The sequence below is a fragment of the Motacilla alba genome, chromosome 1 (genome assembly GCF_015832195.1).
Source record: "Motacilla alba alba isolate MOTALB_02 chromosome 1, Motacilla_alba_V1.0_pri, whole genome shotgun sequence".
Taxonomy (NCBI): domain Eukaryota; kingdom Metazoa; phylum Chordata; class Aves; order Passeriformes; family Motacillidae; genus Motacilla; species Motacilla alba.
In genome coordinates, this window is record NC_052016.1 from 86,184,184 (window position 1) to 86,200,154 (window position 15,971).

Genomic DNA, 15,971 nt, shown 5'->3' on the forward strand with positions numbered 1-15,971 from the left:
ACCCAGCCCATACTTGATTAGCCTTTCCATAAGACTTTTGCAGTGCTGAAATCTCAGCAAAGATTTTCTGAAGATCAGACACAAAAAATGGGTATGAATCTGTACACTTCCAAGGGAACAACTCTGAGGGAGCTGGGAGGAAAGATGCAATTATATTGATCCTATAAATAGGTACATTTGTCTGTAAATCTGCTATTGTAAGCACTTCACAGAATACAGCTTAGTATTTGAAGGGCCATGAACAACGTTAGATCATGCTCACATCTCAAATTTACTGTTGCAACTGGTCAGAGAATTTTGTCAACACACTTTCCCCCCCTCATATTCCTTTTCAAGAAAAACTGGAAATTTACTGTATCTCTGTGCTTATTATCAAGAAGCTATTATTTCTTACCTCTCTTTTGTCATCAACCATGTTCCATATAATTTGAAAATGCCTTAGATCATTGTAACTTAAAAGCTGATCTTCTTCAGTTGAGTAAAACAATGAGAAATTCTCCACAATGATAGCTGAAACCCACAAGAACAAAATACCCCTTAAAGAATGCCTGTAGTTACATTGTAACATCTAATTCTGTTGTGCAAATTCCACATTAAAAAGTGCCTGTATGCTAAGACAAAGATTTTGAATACTGTCTTGCCACACCAACATTCACCGTGCTATTTAAAAGCTGTATCTTAAATGCTGGTGAGATGCCTAATCTAACACCTAAAATCAGTTAAGTGAATTCCAATGATGTTAGAACAAAGGTTAACTGAGGAAATAAAAGCTTAGAAAAATAGTGTTCTGTAGGGCAACTCTACTCTACAAATAGAAAATATCTCTTTGTTCCAAGAGCTTTCATTCCCAAACTTCCTGAGATGTAGCAGTCCCATGCCAAAGAAGTATCAAAATCATTATATGCATGCAAGGTAACATTGAAGGCACAAGGTAGCCTCATACCTGAAGAGCACAACAGAATCACATCTAACATACTACATGCCAAGATGTACCTTGTTGTTATTATTGTGTATTTTCACTTACCAACAAGCAAATTTAGCATGATGTATGCAATGATGACATAGAAAGAACAGAAATACATAAGAGCACCAGCGTAATTTCCACAGTCTGTTTTCCAGTAGGTGCTGTTATCTGGTGTACAAAATGGAGGCTGAACCTTCAAAACAAATGAAAACAAAGTAAAATAATAACAATTATAATTAGAATAACAATACTACTACTATCACCACTACTGCTACTACTACTACTACTAATGTTTTATCATAATAAATATAATATTTAAGACTATTATTTCTTGAAGGCTTCCCAATTAGGAAATGATACTGTGAGTATTATTGTAGGCAGGTTGCTTTTCCTCCTTTAGTAGACAGAAACCAGGAAAGAGAGAGAGGTATGACAAAAAAGGCTGAGGCATAGATCCTACTACCACACAGAGGGCATTATGCCACTGTACAGGAACAAGCTGGTGCTTTGAAGCACAGTGATTTTCAAAACATTTCTTCCCTGCTCATTAATTTTAAAAAGGAGAGGCATATGATCTTCCTTGCAATGGAAAGGACGGACAAAAATTTATTTGGGCAAAATATAATGATTCAAGGAGGAATTTTGAGGTCATCAAGACTATCATTCACATAGAATAAGCCAAAGCACAGGAATCAAAGACAAGGTAAATCTGAAAAGACACCTTGCCTCAGTCAAAGCAGAGATAATAGTGAAAAAGTGACTTACTGCATTTCTGATTTTGAAACCATCTGTTTATTTTTGGTCTTAAATCATCTAATGGCCTAGCTCTATGAAATACTATACTGTGAGTATGAGACAGGAACTGCAATTTGTGCATCATGTTCTGAAGTTTATTGAACATTATTTTCTTGAAGAGATAAAGCCAAGCCCAGAATTCCTTGTACAAAGTTAAGATACTGAAAACAGTTTGAGATGGAAGGGTATCTCTCATTTCTTGTCTACTTATCTCTGGCAATATTGTAATTACCATGCAGTCATGCATAATTTTGTTCCAGTCTTCTCCAGTAACTATTCTGAAGAGTACAGTAATAGCCTTGCCAGCTGATGAAAAATTTGCATGCCTGTTTTAAAGACAGAGAGAGAGAAAGATTGAGAGTGAGAGATCATTTTACTCCCCAGAATTAAAATGTTGGCAAGAAAAAAATGTTTCCATTTTCTACTGTTCTTCTATTTTAAACCAAAAATAATTACAGTATTATTTGAATGAGCCCATTGAATTATTTATTCAATGACTTAAGATACAATAACTGAACTCCAGCTCAGAAGAGGTCTGAGTATTTTAGCTCATTTTATCAGAGAACTAAAGAAAACTCAAGGCCAGATCCCATTTCCTGTCTCCATTTTCTTTCGTAAGCCTGATGATGACTGGGAAATCTCCAGCCAACAGTCAGTTCAAAGAACTGCCTCCTTTCTGTATCAGCCTACTATATGGATCCTGTTCCTGGTGATGCCAGTAAGATGCAGTAGGTACAGTGTGTTTCAGCATCTTGTGGGCTTGCACAGTACTGCTTTGATCATATTTCAGCTGGCATAACGAAGAACAGCTCTCAGTCTGCTCTGGGTTGGATCAGGCGTCATTTGTCCAATACACAAGGACTGGAAAGATGGCTCAGTGTCTCCTATCAGAAATTCTGTTTAGAGCTCTTCAGCCAGATCTGCAGATCTGTCTGGTTTTTACCACAGATAAACTTCTCTAGCAGAATGCAATTTCTTCAGGCTGTTTAAAGAACTTCCTTGTGAGGTGGGAACTCCATACTGTACCTGTTAATGTTCTCTCCATATTTCACTGTACCAAATAACACCACTCCAGCAAAAGCATAACAAAGAAGCAGTAAGAACATGCCCACTATGATGAAGAAACTCTTGTACATGCTGACAACCACAGTCAGGAGAAGCATTTTCAGTGTTACCTGGAAAGACAGAGAAAAAGCAATCCATGACAGCATTCAGGAAAGCAAAGACAAAACATAAACGTGAGTTCTTGCACTTGCCATTTTGACAACAAATCCTTTAGACACATTCATTAATGGATGAGCTCAGCAAAATGGTACATTATGAATGTCATTTGAACTGTGTGTGCTTTTTACTTGTTACAGACATCAGCATATCTTCCTCATTAACAAGGTCAAGATGTTGCTCCTCAAAAAGTATACATAGGATAATAGAGTGTAGGATATTACAGTGATGGTACAGCATAAGCTTAACTATAATATCCTAGGATCAGTATTCTCCTGAAGCATCAGCATTGGCATTGCATGAACAGTGCTGCAGTAAACTACTTTGGGCTTATCTTAAAACGATCCTAACTGTTCAACAGAAACCACAGATGCTGCTGCCTACCTAAAGGAATACTTTCATGTATAGAGAAGGAGATTTCCTTAAGATCAGTACAGCTTCTTTAAGCCAGTAATTTCTCATGGGAGTTTGTGAAAGACCAGGGACACCTTCCAGAATCCTTCCAGTACCTTAGTGGGGGTGACAAGAGACCTGGAGAGGGACTTGTTACAACAGCATGTAGTGACAGAACAAGAGTAAGTGGCTTTAAGCTGAAAGAGGTGAGGTTTAGATTTGGAATTGGGAAGAAATTAATTGTGACGGTGGTGAGACATTGGAACAAGTTGCCCAAACAAGCTGTGAACGCTCCATTCCTGGAAGTGTTCAAGGACAGGTTGAATGGGATTTTGAGTAACTTGGTCTAGTAGCAGGTGACTCTGCCCATGGTAGGGGGGGTGGAATGAGATGATCTTTAGGGCCTCTTCCAACCCAAACCTCTCTGTGAGTGTATGATTCTGTGAAGTTGGCCAAAGAACACAAAATGAGAGCATAATTTTGAAAACTTCATAGGTTGTGTGCCTTGATAATAGGTATTACTTTTCCATGCATGTATACTTTACATTTTACTCTTGATAAATTTATTACCCTAGATTGTCCTAACAGCTTTAAATACTTTGGATATGATAAAATATTCCCTGTAATGGGACTGAGGTTGTTGTTTTTCTTTATAATCATGCCAAATTCCTGCTGACCTTTAGTCATCACATCAGGACAGGTGAATTAGTGAAACTGATACAGCTGGTAATATGGAAGTACAAATGACTAGGTTAAAAGCTTAAAAAAAACTTTAGAAGCGATCAGAAAGATTTGAAGGCAACACTTGGTCTGGCTGCATAGGAGAAGCAAGGATTTTTCATTTGACTTCCAAGGCTCAACAGGCTCTGTGTAGTCTGATTTAAAGAAAACTTTTTATCTTTACTGAAAAAACCCTTTGACTTACTGTTCTTAACCCTGGCAACTTGGTACAGCAGTTTTCTCATCACATTTACTTTAATATGTCAGACTTCATAGAAAATATTTGGATAGTCTAAGAAGTTCTACAACAAGGGAATGCAGTGTCACCACTTGTTAAATAAATGTGTTTGTTCTCTGCTTATGCTTATTCTGCCAGTCTACTCTCAATTATACCAGTAGAAATCCAAACATGAAAGAAAGGTAAACTTGAGAAGTGACTTGCTTTGTCACCATCCCAGTGTTTCCAGAAGAACACCTTGGCCCAAAATTGTTTTTAAATTGAATATAAATCCTTTATTGTGACAAGGCATACATTGTAGAGACAAAAGACACAGACCTGCACTCTGGAAAAAGAAAACTTTTAAAGAGAGCACTATCATAATAAGATGATGCATTCAACCACCACTACAACAGTCTCGCAGTGAAAATAAAAAAACAGCATACCCATCACACCTCACTGAAATGGAAAGGGCTGAAAGTAGCACAGCGTATGTTCAGAGTAGTAGAGAGCATTTTTAAAAGCTGTGGTATTGCAGCTGCACTTTGTTTTCTGAAAAAATCCAGCTTTTCCAGTAACCATAGCACTATTATACAATCTACTCAAAATCCTGACATTTTAAATACAGCATGTAAAGTTGCAGACTGCTGTTTAGCTGTTTGAATTTTCTTTTCTTTTTTTTTTTTTTTTTTTTTTTTGCATAGAAAACAGAGCCTTACAGAATTTGCATGAGAGATGCACAGCATCTAGTCCTTTAATCTATACATGGGCTCTGCAGTAATTGTAGTTCCTAATTTATACTTACATGTTTCCCACAAATGGAGAAAAACCTGAAGACAATTACACATGCCCCCATCATGTATGTGTATGCATTCTGGAACACAAACACAAAATACTTTAAACATGGTTCCCCAGGCATCTCTTGAACAGATCATGATAACTGATTTTTAGTAATGTAGGGCAATCCTCATATGAAATAAGAGAAATCATAAATGATTAGCAACAATAGAAAGAACACAAACCAAATTTCCCCACACTTCAAGCCAAAAACCCTTCAGTCCTCTATTAATTATGTCCATCAGGCTCAGTGTACTCGTCTAGGAAGCTGCTGGATTACAGAAACTCCTCAGGCCTTCCGAGCTACTTATTAGCAGAGAGAAACTGTGAATGTCAGGGCAAAATGACTAGGCACATGCAACAGGTTCTTCTTCAAACAGAACATGGGGCAGACAAGAGAAAATCCTGCAGACATTATGGAGTTGTGACTGACAACTTGCGACTGATGACAAGTATCAACCATCCCTTTTCCTTCCCCTGTAAATAAAGAAACCAGGAGTGTAGTTAAATTTAAAAAATCTGTGTGAAATGAAGCGAGAGCTGATTTCCTCCCCTCTCTCCTTCATGTCTTCTTGAATTAAACACTGCCCCTTAACCAAAACCAGTGGTACAGAATCACTGTTGGGTTTGGGAGGGTTTGTATAGTTCAACAGTTTTGAACCTATGCCTTCTTCCAGTCCTCTGGTCCTGTTTGTATTCTGTGCCTTGCCTCTTTCTTCCTTCATGCTCATAAGACCTCTGTTAGCAAGTGCTCTCACTCTCTTCAGTCTCCTTCCTTTTGTCACTTACATCCCTCCTAAAGGCTTGTTTCCTACCACATTTACAGACTCTAACTTGCAACAGTAGGACAATTTTTGCACTATATGATTGTACAAGACAACCATTCTTAGCATCAAGCTTAGTTTTTTTCAGACATATTTCAGCCTTATTAAACTCTCAAAGATTTATCTGTATGTATAGCAGCAATCCCCCTGCTGGTGCCTCAAGATAAAATAATTTTAATCACTGGAATTGCATTTTGTATATCTTACCAGTAAGGCAAAGTGAAGTATGACCCATATAACTCCAAGAGATGTCACCAAGAGATCATACCGATTTCTTCTGCTTTGCCAGAAGCCAGAAGGTGACATGGCAATAATCTTCATTGTGACCTGTGGATAAAAGAATTTCTCACTTGTAATGAAGAAATTATGATTCCTTTCCATGAGATCCTCTTCCATTCTCCAAAATGTTTGATTGGGTTCATTTTATGAAATAGTTTCAAACAACAAGGGGCAGGTTTCACCTCAGCTAAATATTCCCATGTGGACTACCTGGATAATATTAGCTTCCCTTAGGTGGAGGAAAACTGGTACACAGATGACCAAGACCAAGGGATGAACAGCATTCTGAATTGTCTCTCTGCTTCCATCAAGTATCAAAGACAGGAGTGCAGCTAACCATCTCAGACTGAATGCTTAATGTATAGATTGCTGAGGTGAATGTGGGGTTAAAATAGCTTGAAGTTAAGCAAGTCATGTCAATAACATGTAGCTAAAAAGGTAGCAGTATCTTATCTAGCCAACTGTCTGTAAGCAAGATAAAATCACATAAGCATGTCTGAACTCAGAAATGTAATTGTGTTCTGCAGCAAGCACCTATGGTTCAAATCTATTAAAAAGCTTTCCTATATTGCAAACATTTCTTTCTTTAAGGAATAATCTTTACTCAGCACCATCTGTACTCAGCAGCAGAAAGAGAAAAAAGCTAAGAACAGTAAAGGCAGTACATTTGACAGTGTACCTGGTGAAAGACAGCTTCCAAAGTGCCTGACATTTCCAATTCCGGTAACAGGAATGCAGATGAGAAGCTCAAGAATAGTCACTAATAGTAATAGTAACTAATAGTTACAGAAATAGTCATATCAGGTAATGGATACCAAAGCAGAGTGATGCATGTAGAGGGAACACACACAACAAGAGTTTCTCACACACAAGTCATATTAAATCTCAGAGCAGGTTATGAGTTACTGTATAAAGGCTATAAATATCAGGCCTTCCTTACATTATTTTTTCTATCCCACCTTGCAACCCTGCCATTTAATGTTTCTGAAAACAGCACCAAATATAAGAAGACATTAGTTTGAGGTAAAAGGCTGATTTTCCAATTAGCTTTTTGCCTTATAATGTTTTCTGAAGCCTGACTACAAAATGAACAATATAGTCTCTGAATCTCTAATTACCATTTGAGTTACTAAGGTATCTTGCCTTCAGTTACCTGAGATGCCCTAGAGAATTGAAGATGGATGGATGGTTCTGGCAGGGGTGACAAAGGACCTGTAAACATCCCTGGCCTTCTGGAGTGGCTAGTGGAGGTAACTGAATCTCACCCTTCATCTCCCTCAATCACAGTAACAGCTTAAACATCTACCTCACATATAGAATTTCAACACATAGCTTCAGGTGTCCATAATGTTGAACTGAATACCACACCATGGAAATAAAAAAATCACATCTCCCTTTACTCTGTCATCATCAGAGTGGTAACAAAAGTGAGATCTTCAAATTCTTCCTATTTTCTATACTACGTATAGATGATATGAGCAGTAGAGGTTAAAAGCTGAATCAGGAGCTGTTAGATTGGACACAGGGCCATCAGCTATGCAGAAAGCAGACTCTGTGACCAGAGTATGCTGCACTGAGGAAGATCTTGAGCAGGAAGCTGCTTCCTCTCTCCATAAATTGTGTGCACTCACAGTGTGATAGCTTGCCTGTTGAGACAGTCAACAAATTTTTCCCGGCTCTGACAAAGTTCCTTTGAAATTCTAGAAGTGTAATTTCTTCCCCTGGCAGTATAAGAGAAAAAACTATTTCCAAAGATATAGTTACTAGGTAAATTAAAACCTGCCCTGTATGACACAAATAAAACTTTTCTGTGTTTGCTCAGTCTCTCCAGAGATATTGATTTCTCCTGGGTAGGGAAAAAAGAAGCAACAACATGGACATACTCTAGCTACAGCTGCTACAAGGTATTCACTTCATTTTTTATTCATCACTACTGGCAAAACCTATCAATGGAACATAGGAACTGTCAGATTGGATTAGAGCAGTGGGAAACGTAGTCTACTATCCTGTTTCTGATAGTGGTCAGTATCAGCTATTCAGAGGGGACTGACAAGAAAAGTAGTCAACCAAAAACTTATAAAGAATTATGTACTATCCTAACCACAGAGGAAGCATCTTCTTCAATCTTAAACAGACATCCTTATACATTAAAAAGTATATGTTTTCCAAAATGTGTTTAAATCAATAGATTCCAGTCATATGAAAATAGGCTAAATACACCTTGCAGAATTTGTAATAACAATATTCTCATAGATAGAGAACTGCTACCAGACTGGAACCAGACTTGTGCATCAAAAGATAGACAAAACTGGAGAGTAACTTATAAAATACTGGACAATACTGTGTCGGAGTCTCTCCCAGGTCAGGGTGACCCCAAAAGGTGGAAAAGTTTCTCCTCCAACCCGTGCCTTCAAAGAAAGACTCAATAGTTTTCAGTCATCTGGCCTCAAGGTTGTTTATTGTGTATTATCTAAAAGATTTTCTCCCTGAGCTGCTGCGGTCTGCTCAGCAGGTCAGCCAGAGGCACACTCTCCGCCCCTGAGGCTGGTGCTATCTTTTATACTATAAACTACGTGTACTATATTTACAATTCTGTACCAATAGCTATCACCTATGTTAGACAGACCGCTTCTATTCTAAACCAATCTAAAAGTGCCAACATCACCCAAATCATGGAGGCTACGAAGAAGAAGGAAGAAAGACAAGGCATGCCCTGATTCCTCCATCATGGAGCCTCAGACCCCCATGTATAAAATCCAAACCCCACTGTACAGCACTCAAAAACTCTTTCCTTCACTTTGTGATTATCTCTACTATGCTACCTAAACTTGTGTGGCTTGTAATTCTTCATACAGAGTTGGTAATTTGCTCCACGGGCTAAGATCAAAACACCACATGTCCTTGGCTGCATGCCAGGGTCTCAGAGCCCCCTGCCAGGGGCTTGGGCCATCCAGGGCACCCAGAGGGGTGCCGGGGTTCTGACAATACTGGAGCTGGAGAACAGCTTATTAAAAATATATATTAAAGTGAAGTATGATATTTAAACCAAAACAAAGCTGAGAGAGGTTTGATTTTGTCACAGGTACAGAAAAGTGGGGATTAACACACCAGGCAAAACATAAATGGATGAAGCAGAACTTCTGCGAGGCAACACAGACCTTTTGTTGTATTGAGGGAATGTAATCTGAGATGTTCTACAAGAAAAGAGTTCACTAGGTTCACCAAAGCACACTGGTAAATACTCAGCCTTGAATATATATAAAAAGACACAAAGTTCAAGGTGTAGAGCATTATGACTATAACACATTAAAAGTTTCTTCTCACAATACATGTTTAAAGACAAGTGATATAGAGAACCTTGAATGTACACATTCAGAAATAAACACCCTAGTGAGGAATGAGAAACATCCCTAAAGACAAAATGAAATATATACATACAAGTCTTAATCTCAAGAAGTCAAAAAATACATTACCTCAAGGACAAAAATAAAGGTGAAAACAACAGACATTGTTGCTAAAGGCACAGTTACTGGATCTGCAGCATCCCACTGAAAAGCAAGCATCATCCATTAGTAGAAGAATAGCTGTTAAACAGAATAAATGCCTCTTCATTGCCTTACCTTTTCTTAAGGGTTTTGTTAATGAATGAATTTCACTTTAAAATATACTCAGAAAGGAACAGCATTTTGGTATACTCTTCTCTCTTAGATTTACACCTTAACTAGAAATTATAAATAGTGGACCAGACTACAAAAAGGCAGAAATTGACTGAGCTCCACAAGCAACAATTAATCTACAGTGATCTATGCCAGCTGAGATTGCTTTATCTAGAAATCACATTTCCTTGCATTAATCACACTAATGGCTCAATTGATCATTAATTGGTGTTAGGAAATGTGCAAACACATACTGTACTACTGTAATGAAGTGCTTAAAACAAACACAATTACCTTAACTGATAATAACACAGACTGGGCCAGAACAAGTACAGCAATAGTTCTCTTAAAAAATGGATGCTGAGTTATATCATACATCTTTGCTCTAAAGCCATCGTTATCTGAAAAAGAAAGAGTTTGAGGAGGAGAGTTAAAAGGCACAGTAGCATCCCCCCCATTTCTTAACATATTTTCTATGTTCATTAGAGGCAAAATAATCCTTTCCCATTTTCAAAATACGTTTCTAGTTTTCTGCCACAATTTTCCATATCAAATAGGGCTTCTGAACATATAATTTCAAATACTGAACACCATTGTTGCATGAAAGCTTTGGTACTTTTAGGGCAAGTGCATCATTCAACTACTGTCAGCTTAATACATTCCATTCATGTCATTACATCCAACTGCAAATATTTTTCATTTAGAAAATAAATTTTTCATTAAGGCTTATCCTAAAACCATCGAAGCACAACCTTTTTAGGGTTGATTTTAATAGCCTTATGGAGAGATCTGTAGTTGGAGCCTGTTTCCACATTAACTTATGCACAACCTCCTAGTGGCCTCACGATTACAATTTTAATTTGAATCGCAGACTCCTGGGGAATTACGAACACTAGGGCTCAATATGAATAAAATCAAAATATCTTTGATACCCGGACGAGGTGGGAGATGAAGAGGTTGTGCTATCTTCAGCCTGCTTTTCAGATCTTCCCATCGTCTCTGATCTACAGTCAGTAAAGCTGTCCCCTTAATAAACAAAGAGGAGCATGTAAAGCTTTTGTCATTTAACAGCACTGCAACATGAAAACAGCATTCTCTTTGGTGTCTGAAATAAAGTTACATACACAACTTCCCTTAAATAACACACTGCTTGGGGAAAGGAGTCTGAAGTATCAGCTGTTACCCAAGAGGATTTCTGGACGCATTAGCTGTGAGTTTCTGGGACTCAACCCAGCAGGCACAGTTGCTGCTCTTTGTAGCAGCAGCCCATTGTGGGCAATGAAACACTGCAGGAGGTCTTCCACTTGACTGAATGTCATTTGCCAGGAAGCAGAATGGTGGATTTTGTCTGGACTTTGCAGCAGAAAATTCTGTGACTTACTAGTGCCACTAGTTTCTTCAGGGAAAGAGCCCTCCAGGAGACCACTGTTGGTCTCCACAGCTCTTCTGCTTGGGGTGTCATTGAAATAAAATAATAGTATGCCATGAATCTAAAAGAGCTCACCACAGAAGAAGCACAAAGACAGGTGAATACACATCTTCAGGGTGGATGGTGGTAACTGGTAATGTGTATAAATGTTCATATAACAGAGCAAACTTCAAACAGAATTGAACATTATCTAAAATGACCTTCAAAACAAAATGAGTTCCTTGTCACTTTAGAGAACTGTAAAATTTCACAGAAGGATTCTGGAGTTACAAAAACAAAGGAGACCTTTTCAAGGTAAATGTCAAAATACTCTCTTCCAGACACTTGGCTCCTGTCCCTGTCAGAAAGGAGCCACACTGAACTGGGTGACGGCTGGCATGATCTTCGCCCTTACCTGGGCATTGGCTTGTGTAGATGCTGGAACTGTGGCTGGCTGTGCAACTGATAAGGTCAGGGTTTCTCCCTCCTAGTGAATATGATCTCTTTATGGAGCTCTGTCCCTAGATGGTACCCTGGGAAGAGATGCCTTCCAACACAATGAGGACAAAGTGAAGATGTGAAGATGCTGACTACTGTCAGGCCCAAACGGCACCATTCAGAAACACTTAGATTACACATTCACTCCAAGGAGCGTGTCTGGTTTATATTCTTGGAGAGTCTTCACTGCAAACAAGACAAAAGGTGGCAAAAAGGTGGACTTTTGTAAAATCTAGTGGTGCCAAATTGTTTGGTTGCTCAGAAACTGCCAGTTCCATGAGCAGGGTCATCATAAGGGAACCACAGAGCAGAGCATGGCAAGCAGGGCTAGGGCTGGAGGAGCTGTCCTTGCATTTGGGCTTCAGCTCAAAGTGCCAGTTAATACTTGAGCCATTCACATATTCACTGCTGCCTGAACTCCTAGCACTTGGGAGCTGTGACAAGTGATAGCTGGGGACTGAAATAGGGTTGGGGGTTGGAATAATTTGGGCTATTGCCCTGTCACTGGAACAATCAAGGACAGAGCCCAGAGCTTGCTGTGGTACTTCCCAGTCCATTTCCACACTTGCAGTACCAACAACTCATACGAAAAACTAGAGCGTATCTGAAATGATTGTAAGTTTTTCTTTTTAGAAAATTGTTCTCATTGCAAACAGTTTGTTCAGTCCTTGCCCAACTCTGATCCTCATCAACAACTCCTGCAATTGTTCTAACTGTATATCAGCCATGAATTTTCTAAAGAAAATATCTAGTTTAAACACTAATACATTGGTTAAGTAACTAGATTTAAGAAAATGCAACTGAACCTCACATTGTGGATTGTTTTGCTCTCTACTTTCTGGGCTAGTTGCCAGCCATCTTTCTACATATTTTTTTTAGTTTCTGGACATTTCTTCACTCTACTTGAATATTAATTGGGCTGAAGCTCTTGCCCACTTAATTAACATTAATATCTTCAACTCAAATCTGAAAACATTTTATTTTCTCTATAGTAAATACACAAAAAGTAACAAGTAGTCAAGGAAAAAGAAAGAAAAACAAACATTACATGCCATTGCTGGTTACTAAGAAACAACTGAAGAAGTGGAACCAGAAGATATAAAAGATTTATACTTTAAACATCATGTGAATTCTATAGAAATATTTCCTGATGTACCTGTTCAATGTAATTTACAGGGAACTGTTACTAGTGAGCAAAGACAAAAAGCATAAAGCTTCTTGTATTCATCCATGTATTGAAAAATTTGAAGGAAAAGTAGTATTGCACAGATGAACAAAAAGTGTCAAAAGCATCTATAGAAATCCAGTGGCGTTCTCATACTCCAGAAATTTCAGCTTTGTTAATTCACAGTCAAGATTTAGTGAATAAGAAAAGAAATTATTCGTACATTGCTCCTTGCTCTCTAGAACAGATATATTTTAACAGGAATGACTACACTTCATCTTACCAAAATTACACCGATGTTATGCAAACATAAAAATACCTTCAAAACAGTGGAGGTTTTAGGCTATTTATTTGGATCACAACCTGCTTGACCCCACTTCATGATGCCTTGCTTGCCTACACTAATGTGCTGCTCGGCTCCCTTCCAGAAGGAGTCAAGTAGTTTCCCTGATGGACAGACTCAATGGTTGTGTTTGCTACTGGGCTTGGGTCAGGGCGAGAGCCAGCACCCAGCTCCAGAACAAGCACACTGGGCTGTCATACACCTCCATGCTTCACAGCATGGAAGTATCCTTTCCCTTCAGACCCACGAGTGGTAAAAATATCATAGCTCATTATTTCTGTGACTTTGTACTGAAAGAGGAAGATATTAATAATTTTGTCTCTATGCCTCAGAGGTACCACAAGAGGCTCAGGAAAACCCCCCAGATTAAAGGTTGTGAAGTGTGTGTGCAGAGGATTCTACCTGTTCAGAGGATTCTACCTTTTAACAAGTGTAGAAATGAGCTGCTCTGAAACAATTCCCTTGAGGGCAGGTTTTTCTACTTTTCAGGATAATCCAAAAAGCCCATGTGAACTTGCCTAGAACACTAGCTACCTTTTTAGCTGAGTGATGGACAATTATTTTTACAATGTACTCTGCAGATTGTAAAGGAAAATGCCACACAGTTTTACTTTGGATCTGAAATAATGCAATGGCAGGGTTTTAAGAAAGCTCTTCGTTGCAACACAGGCAAGCATAACACATCTTTTTATCTGCCATCACATGTATACCTGCATCAAACGAAGCAGCAACTACAAATACATAGTGCTTTATGTTCAATCTCCCATCTAGCAGCACAGCAGCACTAAAAATAAACTCTAACAGCTTTGACAGAGTGTGTGATGGATCACTGTCATCACAGGCTTTGATTTTCTAGAAAGTATGGATCAGGTGTATCTGAAGCCATATTTACAGTCTTGAAAAATGTAAGATTGGTAAACCAGTACTAAAGGCAGCCTTACCAGGTAACGTAGACAGTGTAATATCAGTTTCAGGTTTCTCACAGAGCCAGTTCTACACTCAATAAACCCTCTCACTCAGAAAAAAACCACCTCAATTAGTACCTTGTTTTCATTAAAATTAGCGATGACAACTCCAACAAAAAGGGTCAGTCCAATCATGCAGCCAAGGAATACAAAAACATGAATGTAGATTCCATGGATCTGAATAGACAGAAATAAGATTAATAGTTAAAAAAAAAAAAAAAGAAAACCTCATAGTTGTTTGTTGCAGAATTCAAAGAGTCTGATGTGTTTCCTTACCGGCCCAACGCGATGAATAATAACATCTCTGACTTCCACCCAGCCTTTTAATGACAGAACTTCAAATAGTGCCAGCATTGCATTGCCCACATTGTCAAAATTAAAATTCCGAGGATTTGCCCTGAAATGCAGTACACAAATAGGTGTAACCAGCAGTAAAGTTGTTCTGTTTGTTACCTTGATTCTTCATAATCTAACATTTAAATACTTTGCAAAGTTGGGATGAAAGCATCTGAAACATATCAAAGCTCCATATCAGGAATAAGAAAACAATAGCAACAGCAATAAATATGTAAACATAATTTTTTAGATCCCTATGTATGTTTGGTTTTCTTACTCAGAATCTGACTCACAGCAATAAAACTTATAACGTGTTCAAGGCCAGGCTGGATGGGGCTTTGAGCAACGTGGGGTAGTGTGAGGCGTCCCTGCTCATGGTAAGATTCTTTCCAACCCAAATCATTCTATGACTCTATGTTGCTGCATTTTAAAGCTTTTGCTAATGAAACAAGAAAAAAAATCATTCATGGAAAAAATTTATCTGATGGCATTGGCCAGATTCTAAAATAAATTTACCTGCAGAAAATAATTCTCTAACCCACATAAAAGATTCGGACTCCATGGTCAGTGAGATTGTTTAGAAAATGTTGTCCCCTATTTTATTATCATGAGGAACTGATAGCATAAAGCAAAACTTACTGAGAGGACATCACATCTTCACGGCTTTCCTATACCATGTGCTCTGACCTTTTTTATCAGTTGAGATTCAAGAGAATGTTTCCAGCTGAACATTAAAAGTACTCCCTTTGGGCTAGGTTAGCACGTTGCTCTGTCTCTACAATCCAAGCCAGATAATCCAAGGAGCCCAACGGCTTTTCAATAGTTTATAAGGTAAATAGTTGTATGCCAGAAGAGTTATTAAGTGTTTGGTGCTTCTTGAATCCAACCATACAGTGAAAAGAGAGCTCTCAGATGTAGATATTTCTTTTTAATGCAGTCCTTATACTGACATCTGGATCTTGAAAATCTGGCCTGACAGCCAACAGGTGGTATAAATGTCTTTGTGGTAAAACATTTTTCTGCAATAACAAAACATTCCCCAAAGTTTACAGTTATGCTGATTAAGACAGTTTTTGCTTATTTCTGGACCAAGCTGAACAGGATTGAATTTGCTTACTCGTGGAAAAATTTCTCTGAAGCATACAGAAACAAAGACTTCTGCAGATGTCAGAGTTTTACTGACTGTTCAAATCACAGTACACGATTGCTTTAGTGTAGGGTGGCTCTGAATCTATCACTGCTGGTATATTCTTTATCCACACACATGGTCAATTAAAATAATTGTGGCTGTTAAGCTGATTTTGCAAAATGCCAACCAAATGAAAACTGCAAACAATTAAAAAGAGTGAG

At 38.3% G+C, this 15,971-nt stretch overlaps 1 protein-coding gene across 7 annotated transcripts in view; it reads right to left on the bottom strand.

Annotated features, from left to right (window-relative positions):
- The window catches only part of NALCN (sodium leak channel, non-selective), a 238,764-nt gene that overhangs the window by 8,897 nt on the left and 213,896 nt on the right, over positions 1 to 15,971 (bottom strand). For all 7 annotated transcript variants that reach the window (XM_038129675.1, XM_038129695.1, XM_038129686.1 and 4 more), the window contains 11 exons: positions 14,562 to 14,682; positions 14,364 to 14,462; positions 10,839 to 10,932; positions 10,201 to 10,307; positions 9,724 to 9,798; positions 6,179 to 6,298; positions 5,116 to 5,184; positions 2,786 to 2,934; positions 1,992 to 2,085; positions 1,025 to 1,157; positions 395 to 510 (listed from right to left, as the gene is read on the bottom strand). In XM_038129675.1, coding sequence (XP_037985603.1) covers positions 395 to 510; positions 1,025 to 1,157; positions 1,992 to 2,085; positions 2,786 to 2,934; positions 5,116 to 5,184; positions 6,179 to 6,298; positions 9,724 to 9,798; positions 10,201 to 10,307; positions 10,839 to 10,932; positions 14,364 to 14,462; positions 14,562 to 14,682 — 1,177 coding nt within the window. The remainder of the gene's footprint in view (positions 1 to 394; positions 511 to 1,024; positions 1,158 to 1,991; positions 2,086 to 2,785; positions 2,935 to 5,115; positions 5,185 to 6,178; positions 6,299 to 9,723; positions 9,799 to 10,200; positions 10,308 to 10,838; positions 10,933 to 14,363; positions 14,463 to 14,561; positions 14,683 to 15,971) is intronic.